Here is a 16078-nt window from a genome sequence, read left to right on the forward strand (position 1 = left end):
ATTACGAAATATTAATTTCAAATAAATAAATAATGTTTTTGACTGTATTAAAGTTTTTAATGAGAAGGATGGTGCTGCCTTTCTTTTACAAGTGCTGTTCGTTATATCAGGTATATATTTCAAATCTGTACTCTCAATTCCGGTTCTATGCTTTCTAGACCGCTTTTGTACATACTTTGAAGATTAAAAACAGAAGCTGAAAATGCCTTTTTTTACAAAAATAAAAAAACTGGAAAGGGTATGGGGACGAAAGAGTTAACCTTCAATGCCAATGCTTTCTTCTATCAAGAGGTTCCCCAACAGAAAATTGACTTAGCTTGGTTTATAAGTATTATATACAAGAATCAAGGTAAAACATATTTTATTAGGGAGAAGGTGAGGTTTACATCTTGTTACGTTTAAAGCTGAACAACTGACTAGCGCGGGATAACAAAAGATGGAGTTGAGTTGAGTCGCTGCAAGGCGCATTTACACTGAAGATAAAATACATGACAATTCTCTGGCTCTTAAATAAAAGGTTAATTATGAATTATTAAAATTTAAGAGTCAATAACGAATAATTAGAGATTTAATCTGGTGACTGGTCTTTTTTCCCGAGTTGATCTCCTTAACTGCATTGGTTTTCTCTGGGTTACAGGACTAGAAACTGGAAGAGAGGAGGGTATGGTGGGTGTAGAGCTGGATACAGGAAGAGAGGAGGGAATGGTGGGTGTAGAGCTGGATACTGGACGAGAAAAGGGTATGGCGGATGTAGAGCTGGATACAGGAAGAGAAGAGGGTATGGTGGGTGTAGAGCTGGATACCGGACGAGAGGAGGGTATGGTGGATGTAGAACTGGATACTGGAAGAGAAAAGTGTACTGTCCTGGGCCTAGAAAATTTTAAAGAAGGAGTTATTGATTTTTCAACTTGACAAGCTCTTAATTGGTTAAAGTGACGCTTGATCACATAACCGTCGTCTAATTCAATGAGATAGTGAAGTCGTCCAAGTTTTTCAACAACAGTTCCATACTTCCATTTAGCAGATGATGTATAGTTGCGAGACTGTACTCTTTCTCCTAACTTGAAATTTTTGTTAAATTCTGGCTGCAAGGCATTATTTTTTTGTCCTTTAGTTGGTTTGATTAAGTCGAATTCACATCTTAAGTTTCTACCAAATAACATTTCTGACGGAGTTTTTCCATTGTTAAGTGGTGTTATTCTGTATCGGAAAAGTAGTTTGCATAATTTACTATGGAGGGAACCTGGATGATACTTCATGCATTTTAATTTCGTTTTTAATATCTGGACATAGCGCTCTGCTTGGCCATTTGTAGCTGGATAGCCTGGAGCAATAAGACGCTGTTTAATACCATTTGACTTACAAAAATGTTGGAATTCAGCTGACTTAAAAATTGCGGCATTATCAGAAACTAAAATTTCAGGCAATCCATGACGACTAAAAATTTCTTCTAAATAATAAATTGTGTTTGATGATGTAGGAGATGTCTTCATAGCAAAAATTTCAGGCCATTTTGAAAGTGAATCCACAACAATTAAAAATTGATGCTCCATGAAGGGTCCGGCATAGTCGATGTGCACGCGTTGCCAATTTTTCTCCGGTGTTTCCCATATGTGAAGAGGTGCTTTCGCTGGATTTTTTCTTACATCACAGCATTCACGGCAACTCTTAACCATGTTTTCAATATCGGTGTCAATGTTTTTCCAATAGCAGTAGTTTCGAGATAGAGCTTTCATTTTCACAATTCCTATGTGTGTAGAATGTAGTTGCTTGAGCATTTCAGGTTGAAGAGATTTAGGAATGATAACTCGATTTCCTCTAAATAGGATTCCATCTTGAATGGTTATACTGGGATCAAACTTGTTTCCAATAACAATATCGTATTTTATTTTTTTAAGATCAGGATCAAGCTCTGTTTCTGTTTGAATTTGTTTTGCTGTAATTGTTTCAGTTGAAATGTAATTTATGATAAATTGCTGGAGTGCTTGTGATTCATCAATACAGTTGACGTAATTAACTGGTAGTGGAAGAGGATTTCTTGAAAGGTAATCAGCATTTGTATGCTTTTCAGATTTTCTATGTATAATTGTGTAATCGAAACTCGAAAGAAATTGAGCATATCGAAGAATTCTTGAAGCAGTCATAACTGGGAGGCTTTTCTCTGGATGGAAGATAGCGCAAATGGCTCTGTTATCGAGAATCAAGGTAAATTTTCTGCCAAAAATATAATCGTAAAATTTTTTGCAAGCCCAAACCACAGCTGTAGCTTCACGATCCAATTGACTGTAATTTTTCTCGGCAACTGTGAGACTTCTGGAAGCAAAAGCGATAGGACGCTCTATACCGTTTGGCATAGTGTGTGAAAGAACTCCTGAAAGTCCAAAAGGGCTGGCATCAGTAGCTAATGTTACTGGAAGAGCTGGATTGAAAGGCACTAGAATCTGGTCACTGGTTATAATTGATTTTGCTTTTATGAACGCAGATTCACATTCTGCAGTCCATCGGAAACGTGCGTTTTTACATAAGAGTTTGTTTAGTGGATGAAGTAGGCTGGAAGCATCTGGAATGAACTTAGAATAATACATGACAAGTCCAATGAATTTACGAACATCATCAACGGAGTTTGGTCGAGGTGTTTCGGATATAGCTTGAATTTTATCAGGTGATTTGTGTAGTCCAGCAGAACTGATAACATGTCCCAAATACTGAACTTTTTCCTCGAAAAATCTACATTTGTTAAGATTAAGATGCTAATTATGTTCCCGTAACTTTTCTAATACTTTAATTAAACGTTGCTGGCAATCTTGTTTATCTTTTCCTTGGATGATAATATCATCAAAGTAGGCAATAGTTCCATCCAAATCTTGGACAAACTGATCAATAAATTTATGGAATTCATTTGGTGCAGTTTTTATTCCGAAAAATAATCTTTTTGCTAAGTATGTACCTCTATGAGTAGAAAGAGTCTGATATTTTGCACTTTCTTCATCGACTTTCAAATGTAAATATGCTTTGTGGATATCGAGCGTACAGAAATATTTCCCATCGCGTAATTTATTGAAAATGTCCTCAATTCTAGGAATTGGGTGTCTGGCATTTTGAAGCTGACTGTTGATTGTAACTTTAAAATCTGCGCAAATACGAATTGTGCCATCATGCTTTGGGACAACTACTAGGGGTGTACCCCATTCTGATACGTCTATTTTTTCTATTACACCTTCCGCTTCTAATTTATCTAATTCTTGTTCTACTTTTGATTTTAAAGCATACGGTACAGTACGTGGTTTAATAAAAATGGGTTTAGCATCTGGAATTAGCTTTAGTGTACAAGTATAATCAGGAATGCAACCAATTTTAGGTTCAAACACATCAGAAAAAGAATCAATAATTTTCTGTATAGAAAAATCAGTACAAGTAATGCTGGGTTTAATACTTGTATTTTGTGAAGAAATAATGTGAAGATCATTTAAATTAATATTCAAGTTTCTAATCCAATCACGCCCTAATATAGAATTTTTCTTTATCGAAACAACATACAAATCTTCAAAGCTAGATTTATTTTGATCTGATACTTTAATCTGGGCAACGCCAAGAGGCTTAAAAATTTGTCCCGTATAACTTCTAAAAGATACATTCGTTTTTTTTATCGGTACATTCAGACATAATTTTTTGAATTCGTCATTATTTATTATGCTAACCTTACTTCCGGAATCGCATTCGAAGCGATGCTCAATGCTATTCAATTTAACTGGAACATACATTTTGTCATCATGATTGAAATCGTTCAAAAATACATCATAAATTTGATTTATGTTAGTACTTAGTTCATTAGAATCATCCGTTATTTGATTTATATTTCGATTTCTAGATCTATTTCTGAACTGTTTTGATATACACACGTTAGCTAAATGATCTCGTTTCATGCAAGATTAACATCGTAATTTATTTTTAAGAAAACAATCTTGAGTTTTATGATTTGTTTTTCCACAATGTAAATATAATCCCTCTAATCCAAGTTCTTTTAAGTTAATACTGCTTTTATTTTTCATAGGCGATTTTGATCTACTTCTGTTTTGATGTTTACTTTCGTTTTCGGAATTTCGAAAATTACTGTTGAACTTTTTCTTTATATAGCCACTTGATATTTTATTAATGAAATTAGGATAATTACTCTTATAAACTTCTTTATTTTCGATTTTAGCAGCTTCAATTGCTAAGGTAATTTCAATAGTTTTATCAAATGTAGCATCACCTTGTTGCAATAATTTTTCACGAATATCGGCATCAGCTAAACCTCTGATAAATTGTGATCGTAATAATAAGTTTAACATAGATTTAGAACAGTTATTAGAATTACATTCAGATTTGAATTCAGCATTTTTTGTTAAATCTTTCAATGAAGAAACGAAAGTAGAAATCGACTCACCTTGATGTTGATGTCTAGAAAAAAAATTATGTTGTTCGGTAAGAACATTCGGTTTCGGTGATAGATGCTTCTTTAAAAGCAATAGCAGTTCTTGAAATGTTTTTGTCGACGGAATATCCGGTGCAGTAAGACTCGAAAGCAGCTGGTATTGTTGTGAGCCAAGACAGTTAATTAATACGAGTACCTTTAATTCTTCTGTTTCTGATCATCTGCTGACAGTCCTTTTAATTTGAAATAATTTTCAAGTCGTTGAGAATAACAATCAAAGGATTCGACTGCGGCATCAAAAGGATCGAATGATAAGTTGTGAGTAGCAATGACATCTTTTGGGTTTCGTTTCGATTCTGGTGTTGATTTTACTGATTGAACAAATTCTTGAAGAGTTGTAATTAATTGATTGAGTTCCGTCATTATTATTCTTTTATCCTCGTCGCCAAATTATTATATACAAGAATCAAGGTAAAACATATATTATTAGGGAGAAGGTGAGGTTTACATCTTGTTACGTTTAAAGCTGAACAACAACTGACTAGCGCGGGATAACAAAAGATGGAGTTGAGTTGAGTCGCTGCAAGGCGCATTTACACTGAAGATAAAATACATGACAAAAGTCCTAATCTCTATAAATGCATTACAATACGTCGGATGACAGTCAACCATTTCTGTACTTCAAAATTTATGCTCGGTCAAAAGCACAAAAAGCTTTGCAGAAAAATTTTAAATTAGACAGAAAAAGGCATTTATGAAAAAAAGGAACGAAAAAGGCATTTTCAGAAGAAAACGTTTAAAAAAGGCAGAAAAGGGCATTTATGGCATTTTGCCTGAACTTCCGGGCTCTAATGATTACAGTAAGTATGTAAATGTCTACAATGTCTACAATGACAGTAAGTATGTAAGTGTACCTTACTAATTTTTCAATATACATAAATTTTTAATAGTCTTCGATCATAAATACAATCTATTTTTCTTAAAACAAATTTCAATCCAAACATAAGAACTACAAAACCAAATATACCTGCCATCTTTCATTAGTGTATAGAATAATCTTAGAACTCTAATCAAAATATCTGTCAAACTTAAAATAAGTTTAAAGGGGATACCTAAGGACTTAAATGATTTCAAATTAATGGTATTTAATCTCTCTTATTCTAATAATGTGTTGGTAAAATTTTATCATGAAAGTGATTTCTTTCTTTTATTTCAGATATTTCGTATAATCCTGTAAGGTTTGTCTGGTGAAGAAGGAAAGAGATGCAATACTGTTTTTATGAAAGAAATTNATGCTATTTAGGCAAAGTATGAAATAAACGTCCTGATGAGGTTATTATGTAAATGATGCGCATGTTACTGTGAATGACCGAAACCGGTGGTTGTTGACTTTCACCGGTAAATGTTTGACAATCACACAGTCGCTTTGGTGAATGTCCGAAATATTTATTACATCCGATTTGATATTAATTTATTCGTGGATATGATTACATTTATTCGATATTTTAATCCTTACTGACAATAGATTAGAAGAAACATCAGTGTTTGGAGTATCGGGCAAATATATACCAGGCAGTGGCCCTTGATCTTAATAAAACATCAGTGTAGGGTATACCGGGCAATGGTTTTGTAAGGTCAAGTGCCATTGCCCGGTATACCCTTCACTGATGTTTTTTTAAGGTCAAGGGTCCCTGCCCGGTATACCCTACACTGATGTTTTTAAGGTCAAGGGCCACTGCCCGGTATATCCTACACTAAATTTTTTTCAAGTCAAATATCATTGCCCGGGGCATATTTGTCCGCATACTCCAAACAGTGATGTTTCCTCTAATCTATCGTCAGTAAGTATTAAAATATCGAATAAATGTAATTATATCCACGAATAAATTAATATCAAATCCAGGGGCCCCCACCAGGGGGGAAGGTGGGCGCACGATGCGCCCACTTAAAGCTTGGGGGGGGGGGATTTTTACACTAAATAAAACGAATAGTTTAGAGGGGAATTTAGAATTTGTCCAAGAGCTTGGGGGGATGGGGGCCACTGATCAAATCGAATGTAATAAATATTTCGGACATTCACCAAAGCCACTATGTGATTGTCACCATTCACCGTAGAAAGTCAACAACCACCGATTTCGGTCATTCGCAGTAACATGCGCATCATTTACACAATAACCTCATCAGGACGTTTATTTCATACTTTGCCGAAATAACATCCGGCATTATACATAATGCCTAGGCAATGTGTGAAACATACATCATTTCATACTTTTCCGGCTAGTTTTAGGCAAAGGCATTAGATATAATGCTGGATTTCATACTTTGCCGGTAAAATATATACTAATGAATTAATTTTTAATAATTGTAGTGGTACTTAATATCACAAGGCATCAGAAATTTCAGTGCATTCGAGGTCCGCTTGGAAAAAAAATTTCTGTAAGTGAATCCAGAAGTTTGGGAAAGTTCTGTTTACAAGGACTTATTCTTGTATGCCAATTTCAAAGCTCCACCTGTAGAGATTTCCAAAGGTGTCGCAAAGGCGCAATTCGATTAGGAAATCGAGATAGATAAAATCGTTATCGTATTGACACGCTACGAATTCAGCTCTTAATCTTTGCATAAGTGCTTCTGCTATCTTTTGAAAATATTACGTTGTAGTAATGGCTACGTAGTTGCAAACAATAAAAAAAAAATCGGATAATATTCTAGATGAAAATACACGTTCCAATAGAGTTTTTTCATTGGGGCAATTAAGTAATCTATAATCTAGGATTACTCATCTTTCAATTTTTCCACGAGGCCTTTCAGAGTCTGAAGAAGAAGAAAATCTTAACAATTTATGACAGACCTTCACGGACAGCCTAGAAACGTGATGAGGACCTCCGGTGGTCACTGGTCAGCAGACCACTATAAGAGCAGCTGTTTTAAACTATTCGCCATTTCACGTTAAGTCCTATTCGATTCAACATAAAAATACAGTGTCCCAAAACTCATGGTACATACGTTAGAGGGTGATAGAAAACTATTAAACAAGCACAAATTCATACTCCGGAATGAAAGTCGTAAAGCGTTCGAGCGCGAAACATGCTGTGTCACGAAATGATAGGAAACATTCGGAGATAGAATAAAATGAAGGAGAATTTTTTATTCAACAAAAGAAAGTTAACACTGAGTCCCCCATCACAGGAACCTGCTCGAAATTGTGTCCGCAAAACATCAACGCAGGCATCACACCCTCGAAAGAGTGACTGCCACACATTGGCCGAAAATACCTCACCCCTCTTACGATATCAGCAGCTACGGGTATCCGGACAATAAGGTCTTCCGTAGAATCTATAGGAATATCGTCGTAGATGAGGCTCTTCATTTGATCCTAGAAGAAAAACCCAGACTTGACAAATCGGATGATTGGGCCGGCCAATTGAGTCACTGGGCTGGAGCTCCATCATGTTGGAACCACATGCGCTGTGTGCTGTAACAAGGTTTAATATTTCTGACAACATATCTTACAAAAACACAAGGTATGAATCTCTTTCCAGGCGTGTTGACAGTAGGTATGAACCAATCAAATGATCATGTACGATTCTGGCCCAAACATTTAGCGCTAAACGTCGCTGGAACATACGTAAACGCACAGCGTACGAGTTTTCAGTTGCCCACACTCGATAGAAGTGGTTTTTTCGAAATGGATGGTGTTTTCAATAGAAATGTAAACAATAACAATCTCGAGCTCGGGACCTACTCTAGTTCCGGTTAAAAAGTTTGCTGCTGCTTACTACATGTTATTCTGATAGGCGATGTTTTCAAACGGATAATTTTGTTTTCAATAAAAGAAATAAACTAGACAATTTCCGAGCTAAAATCTGCCGTATTTCGTAAGATATTAATGTTATTATGTAATTCTGGGGAGTTTGGAGTGAAAATTTGTTTTAGTTATTTTGTTATTTATTATTAAAAAAGGTGACATGGTTGCTAGATTTTGAATAACTCGCTTTTTTGGCAGTCTTGATTTGGCCTCTTTCCATTTGTTTATTACTGTTTGTTCGTGTTGCAAGCTGTGCACCATCTTACGTTAGTGTTAACACTTTTAGTATTGTAAACAGTATTGTTAGCATTGTAGACATAAGTAATAAGTAATCAAATGCATTGTTTGCAAGAATCTCAAAACACAATGATGCCAAATGGCTTTAAAATACAACTGAAACAGTAACCCGGAAATTTAGGCAGTCCCAAGCTTGCAGCGCTCCCTAGTGTAGAAAACACCATCCATACCTTCGCTGGTGATAGTGCATTCGTCAGTGAACAACGCATGTGCAATGTGTACAAAATTCCGGGAGCACTGCCGTCTGTTAGAGAAACGTGTTGAAGTTGACACGTGCCTGATAATCTGATGGTTCTAGGCCCTGTACTCTCTGCGCCATGGGCATCGCAACCAGGGAGTCTGAGGGGCCCAGACCCCCCAATATTTGGGGAGTCAGAACCCAACATTAAAAAAAATTGTTTCTGTTTTATTTTCCATAAAAAAAAAATAAGCTATGTTTTTAACATTAAAAATTATTATAAAAATATTTGTCCCGCAGTGGACCGATCTTTAAGACACGGTTCCCAGTAGATCACTTAGTCAAGCATCACTGGCTGCTGTCAGTGTGCGGGTGGGTGACCACTTGGATCAGTCTGCATAGGGACCAAGGGTGTGCGGTGTTGGTCCTCGTTAAACTGTTTTACCGCAAAGTGCTCGACTTCGCTTGCAGGTGGTCGGGCTACCGAAGCAGGGGTGTCATCCCCTCTGCAGAGGATCAAAAAATTGTGATGGCATGTCTTCGGATCATCCTCAGAGATGCTTCCCAGATCGTCGCATTGTGCATCTCTAGTGCGACGTAAATGAACTAGAACAACAACTACAATAAAAATATTTACTGTGCAAAAGAAAATATTTATAAATAGAAAATACGCGTCCAAAAAAATAGGCTGCATCAAAAATTAACAAAATAAACGTTAATAAAAATAATATAATTGTTAATGCCAATCTAACCTTTCTCTCAAAGGAGCAATAAACGGAATAAAATTCATCAAAATAGGAGGGGTGACCACAAAATACAAAAAAATAGTTTAGTCAGCTGATCGGACGAATGTTTGGGCCTCTTATTATTAATTTTATTTTTTGCGTATCCTTCAATATCTTGCAGAGAATCGAAAATTTGTTGTATACAATCATTTTATTCTTTTATCTAAAAGCTATAAAATACAAAATCTTAATGGAATTGGTCAAACACTTCACAAGAATTGAAATTTTAAATATAAGACTTTTTTTAAAAAAAAATTACAACTCAATGGTCTACGACTTCGACGGTTTTTCTTTTTGAGTATACACAAGGCGGACGATTAAGAGATTGCCCAATTATAATTTCTTTTCTTCCTCGTGCGTCAGACATAGTTTGTATTACCTTTCCTTTGGTAGTCGCAGGGTCCGTCTCAGCTTAATTGGTGCCCTGGGCAACAACTTTTTTGGGGGTCCCCCCTGCTTCACTACTTCAGTAATGAAGAACAGAATTTTATTGAGGTTTTTCAAGTTTTCACCTCATTATATATAACAAGAAAATTGACTGGAACCTAAAATAGCTTTGAAGTCTTCTATGGTGAGACGAAATATCGTTCTGTCCATTTTATTGATTTTCTGACAATGTCCATCATGCTGAATGCAATTTTCTGATTGTTAACTTTGTCATCTAGCTACGAAGAATTCATATTCTTGCTGACATAATTCAGCTAAATTTTCGCCATTACGATGGTTCAAATAAGCCAATCAGAAGCCTGTATTTTTTAAAGCATATCGCATTTTGCAAGATGTAAAAATACAGGATTTTGATAAGCCAATTTTATCCATCTCAGTTGCGAAAATTTAGTGGAATTCCGCCCCCTAGAAAGTCATGGATTTACGAAATATAGATTGTGTTCCTACGATAGATTAATGAAGCAGTAAACATATGTTGTTGCTGTTGGCGTATGCCTGTGTTAGGCAGAGGGGTTTCGATTGTTCTTATTTCTCAGTGGCGCCATCTATGGCCAAGAATTCTACTTCTGCCGCACCATACGTCACACCCGTTTATAGGACGGGCCCATTCATACATCCACAGATTGTAATTTTGACCTGAATCAGAGAACGATCGATCTCCAATCCAGTATTCCCAGACAGGGGCCCCCATCAGGGGGGAAGGTGGGGGCACAATGCGCCCACTTAAAGCTTGGGGGGGAATTTTTACACTAAATAAAACGAATAGTTTGGGGGGGAATTTAGACGAGAGAATTTTTTTAAGTACATAAATAAAAGAAGCATTGTCATATTATGAGCAGAATGCAAGCAAATTAGCACTATCTCGAACAAGCTAACATGGAAGGGAAATGGAGAGGGAGGGGGGAGGGGGGATGAATGCGCCCAAGAGCTGGGGGGGATGGGGGCCACTGCTCCCAGAGGTATTGATTTGTTATGGAAGCATGGAGGACTTTTGCGACTCGACAGATTACATCAGTCACTTTACTACACGGGGAGTCTTCGGCCGGCGCGGTTCGAACCCACGAACTCTCGGACATGAGTCCAGTGCCCTACCGACCAGGCTATCCCGGTAAACATATAACTGACGGATTTTACACTGTACTGATATTTAGGTTAAAAAAAAGTTCATTAAAGAAGGAAACATAAAATAAACTTTCTATTCAATTTGGGGGGCCCCTCTGATGTGGGGGCACGGGGCAACTGCCCCTTATGATCGTGCCTTAGTCAGGCTCTGGGTAGTCGCTGAGACGCACCGTCGAGCACGTTACGATTTGCTTTCGGACCATGGACAGTACTCTTTGTGTAGTAAATGGTGACTGATTCTGTCGAGTCTCGAAGTCCTCCATGTTCCTATAACAAATCAATACCTCTGGGGGGTACTGAATTGGAGATTGATCGTTCTCTGATTCAGGTCAGAGTTACGATCCGTCGATGAATGAAAGGGTCCGCCCTATAAACGGGTGTGTCGAAGAAGTCGAATTCTTGGCCATAGATGGCGCCGCTGGAAAACAAGAACAATCGCACCCCTCTGCCTAAACAGCCATACGTCAACAACAACAACAGCCGATTCAATTATAAGTTTAGGATGGTCTATGTTCAACTCCGTAGCCATGTCATTTTGAACCCAACCCAGAAGTCAAAGGAAATCCTGTATCGAGAATTGGAAAAAAACTAGCTTTCGTGAAAGACTTCTTGATGGAACTAACCAGCATTTGCGCTACATGTAGGGGAAAAACGCGAATATTTCACATGGTTAGCCAGATGGCAAAGGGATTCTAACCTATAATCCATCTACCAATAAGAATATTTTACGTCAGCACTGTGGTTGCACACAAAAACGGGAGCAGAATTCGTATAAAGAAGGCGCTGCTGGAATTCGAACCTGGATAGCCTCGTTGGGAAGCGAACGAATCCTCTGAACCACCGCGGCTCAATGCTTAATATATACTTNAGTACATAAATAAAAGAAGCATTGTCATATTATGAGTAGAATGCAAGCAAAGTAGCACTATCTCGAACAAGCTAACATGGAAGGGGGAAGTTAGCAAATTTTTTTTGGGAGGGGGGATGAATGCGCCCAAGAACTGGGGGGGATGGGGGCCACTGCTCCCAGAGGTATTGATTTGTTATGGAAACATGGAGGACTTTTGCGACTCGATAGATTACATCAGTCACTTTACTACACGGGGAGTCTTCGGCCGGCGCGGTTCGAACCCACGAACTTTCGGACATGGGTCCAGTGCCCTACCGACCAGGCTATCCCGGTAAACATATAACTAACGGATTTTAAACTGTACTGATATTTTGGTTAAAAAAAATTCATTAAAGAAGGAAACGTAAAATAAACTTTCTATTCAATTTGGGGGGCCCCTCCGATGTGGGGCCTTAGTCAGGCTCTGGATAGTCGCTGAGACGCACCGTCGAGCACGTTACGATTTGCTTTCGGACCATGGACAGTACTCTTTGTGTAGTAAATGGTGACTGATTCTGTCGAGTCTCAAAGTCCTCCATGTTCCTATAACAAATCAATACCTCTGGGGGGTACTGAATTGGAGATTGATCGTTCTCTGATTCAGGTCAGAGTTACGATCCGTCGATGAATGAAAGGGTCCGCCCTATAAACGGGTGTGTCGAAGAAGTCGAATTCTTGGCCATAGATGGCGCCGCTGGAAAACAAGAACAATCGCACCCCTCTGCCTAAACAGCCATACGTCAACAACAACAACAGCCGATTCAATTATAAGTTTAGGATGGTCTATGTTCAACTCCGTAGCCATGTCATTTTGAACCCAACCCAGAAGTCAAAGGAAATCCTGTATCGAGAATTGGAAAAAAAAACTAGCTTTCGTGAAAGACTTCTTGATGGAACTAACCAGCATTTGCGCTACATGTAGGGGAAAACGCGAATATTTCAAATGGTTAACCAGATGGTAAAGGGATTCCAACCTATAATCCATCTACCAATAAGGATAGCCTCATTGGGAGGCGAACAAATCTTCTGAACCACCGCGGCTCAATGCTTAATATATACTTTGTTAAACAAAAATAAATAAATGAATAAAAATTACAATAACATGATTTTTATTAACCACGATAAAATACCTCAATGTTCCATCCAGGGTCGCTAAAATACAGCATCTTGAAAATGGGAGGCAAAATCATGGAACTCAGAAGATCACATATGGGAATTGGAAAGATTACATCTGGTATTTGAAAATCATGGAACTAGAAATGTAACATCTGGAAATGTTATGAAATGTAAATGGAATTGGAAAAGAAACATCCTGTAAATAAAAAAATAAAACGGAATTGTGTTAAAGACGAGATAACATCACGAAAATGGAAAAGCAACAGATTGCTGTTGTTGACGTATGCCTGTTTAGGCAGAGGGGATTCGATTGTTCTTGCTTCTCAGTGGCGCCATCTATGGCCAAGAATTCGACTTCTGCCGCACCATACGTCACACCCGTTTATAGGACGGACCCATTCATACATCCACAGATCGTAATTTTGACCTGAATCAGAGAACGATCGATCTCCAATCCAGTACCCCCAGAGGTATTGATTTGTTATGGGAACATGGAGGACTTTTGCGACTCGACAGATTTAACGTACATCAGTCACTGTTAAGACAGATTTAACGTGCATCAAGACTCCCCGTGTTTACTACACGGGGAGTCTTCTGCCTGCGGGGTTCGAACCCACGAACTCTCAGACATGGGCCCAGCGCCCTACCGGCCAGACTATCCCGGCCCCAAAGCAACAGATTAAAACTATTTTAAGAAAAAGAAAAAAAAGCAGGATTATAACGATAGAAAGGTAGTATGAAGTGTCAAAGTTCCTTTGGAGAAATAACATTCCTTACAGCATGTACGGAGAAAAAAAAAGAAAAAATAAATAATAAATAAATAAGAAATTCGACAAAAAATTATAATTTTAAAAAATTTCTTCGCATAGTAACAGTTAAGAAAAATGTTGTAAAATAAAAATTAATAAATCAAAATGGAAGGAAAAAATTAGAAATTGCAGACAAGATCTTCAAATTCAGATTTCTCATCATCAATTGTCAGAAATCAGATAATATTTCATATAAGTATGTTAAGGTCGGTATATTAAATGTTTTAAAAATTCTGTCGAGACTCATTTTTAATTTGTTTTCATTTCTTCAATATAACATGCATTTAACTTACGAAGAGCAGGACTCAAGATGCTGCTAACAAAATATTGATTTTAATTGAAATACCAAGTATTTAAAATAATGGAAAAAAATATTGTTTGTATACAGGCAGCCAATCATGAAACTTTCTTGAACATGGGAATTAGATTAGTAACTTTCAATTAACCAGAGTAACTTTTGATCTAATCTTCAGGTTCTAAGACTCAATCCTAATGGCTCCAAGGGAGTGAACTCAAAAATGTTAATTAATTAGAGCAGAAACATTGTCTACACTTTATTTTTTATCAGTTGAAATCGGACTTAAAAAGTGTTGCCAGAATTGCTCAGTAATGAACTCTGGATTGTTGGGAACGAAACTTGACGGTCCAACCAAACATTCCACGGAACACACTGGTTACACGGAATTCAGGATCTGTAGTATTTCACCACGATCCGGAGTTGTGGCGTAAAAAACGGTAACACCTGAATAACTTCTGACCTAGTGATCGTACCTACATGCTTATTAATTGACGCAGACGATGTTTTTAAGTTACGAAATCAGAGAAATAAGTTACGAAATCCTTTCTCTGGCAAAACCTTGGCCACCAGAATAAGAAGTGGATTTGGATTTCTGACCCTGGTAAACATAGTTTTTCCAGAGAGAGAGAGAGTTTTTATAGAGTTTAGTCAAGAGCGCTGTCCAAATTTTGGATCCCTAGTGATGTTAATTTTACTTCTTATATATTAAGCCATATCACGAAAACTTTTTAAGCGAATTAAAATAAAATTTGCACACAATTATAAAATTTATTTCTCTAAAGATAATCCATGAAAACAAAATTTAGTACATATTTATTATTTACTAATGGACGAAAAAAGCTTAAATTATAAGGTACGTAAATTTTTGCATCATTTTAAGGAATAAAATTCAAAATCCGATCGAAATCGGTCGAATAGCTCCAGAGAAATCGAATTTTTAAAAATGTCGTCTTTTTAAACTTCATTTATCCTATCCATATAAAAAATAATTTTTAATATTATTAAATTTTAATTATTATTTTATTTAATATTCGAAGAAAGTTTGAGTTCTAATGTATATAAACTTTAGCATCACTTTAAACAAATCATGTTTTTAGTATATAATTTATTTAATAGCTTGGAAACTGTTCGAAAGATTTGCTTAAATTTTTTTCCCATTTAAAAATACGTTTTTTAAAGCAATGTAAAAAGTTATTAACGATATTATTAAGAAATGACGTAACCTGACCTGTTCCGTTTTTTATCGTGTGCAATGTACTAAGTGAACATTTTCTTTTCTTAGCCACAATTTAGATTTTTTTTTAATTGCAGCTGTTTTAATTTGTTTTTATTTTTTATTAAAAACTGCATTCGATTAAGCATTGTAAATAAAATGAAATAAAAATACATGCTTGTCTTTATGTTTATACAGATATCATATACTTGAGAAGTTCGCTTAAAGACAGCATCATTTCAAGAAAATTAAATTTTCAATGTAAGACTTCTTTAAAATTTGATAGCTAAGATACTAATCGATCGATTTTACTCCTGTTGTGCCGTTTAAAAATGCATTATTTAAAACGATGTAAAAATTTATAAACGATATCATTAAAAAATTTTTTGTAAAGAACGCGAAAATCCGATCATGAGATTATTCAAAGACTTCCGCTTTTTACTGTGCGCATTGTTCTACAGTGGACATTTTCTTTCAGCTACAGTTTAAATTCTTTTTTTTTTTTTAATTACAGATGTTTTTACACTCTGTTTTCCTTTTTTATTCATTTACTTCAATCTAGAATTGTTAATAGAATGAAATAAAAATACATGCAATTCCTTATATTTAGACAGTTTAAATGAGAAATCTGCATAGAAACTAACGACTAATTAACAGACATTGATGTGTTATTATTTTAAAAGAATTAGGCAATCAATTTAACAA

The 16078-nt window shown here is 36.3% G+C and overlaps 1 protein-coding gene across 1 annotated transcript; it reads right to left on the reverse strand.

Moving 5' to 3' along the window:
• Positions 1-560: 560 nt before the first annotated feature.
• Positions 561-7781, reverse strand: LOC107436246 (uncharacterized protein K02A2.6). The gene is made up of 4 exons (XM_071185883.1): positions 7687-7781; positions 4172-4440; positions 2770-3502; positions 561-2727 (listed from the first exon to the last, which is right to left on the reverse strand). Exons 1-4 carry the CDS (start codon positions 7779-7781, stop codon positions 561-563), a joined length of 3264 nt encoding a protein of 1087 aa, XP_071041984.1.
• Positions 7782-16078: the final 8297 nt, after the last annotated feature.

Source organism: Parasteatoda tepidariorum, chromosome 9, assembly GCF_043381705.1.
Source record: "Parasteatoda tepidariorum isolate YZ-2023 chromosome 9, CAS_Ptep_4.0, whole genome shotgun sequence".
Lineage (NCBI taxonomy): Eukaryota > Metazoa > Arthropoda > Arachnida > Araneae > Theridiidae > Parasteatoda > Parasteatoda tepidariorum.

Excerpts from the sequence above, each read along its gene's own strand:
- LOC107436246 (XM_071185883.1), bottom strand. The coding sequence starts at position 7,781 with ATGAAGAGCCTCATCTACGACGATATTCCTATAGATTCTACGGAAGAC. Across the intron at positions 4,441-7,686 it reads GATATCGTAAGAGGGGTGAG|ACATCAACATCAAGGTGAGT; the intron begins GTATTTTCGGCC and ends TTTTTTTTCTAG. Across the intron at positions 3,503-4,171 it reads AAATAAAGAAGTTTATAAGA|GGCGTGATTGGATTAGAAAC; the intron begins GTAATTATCCTA and ends ATTCTATATTAG.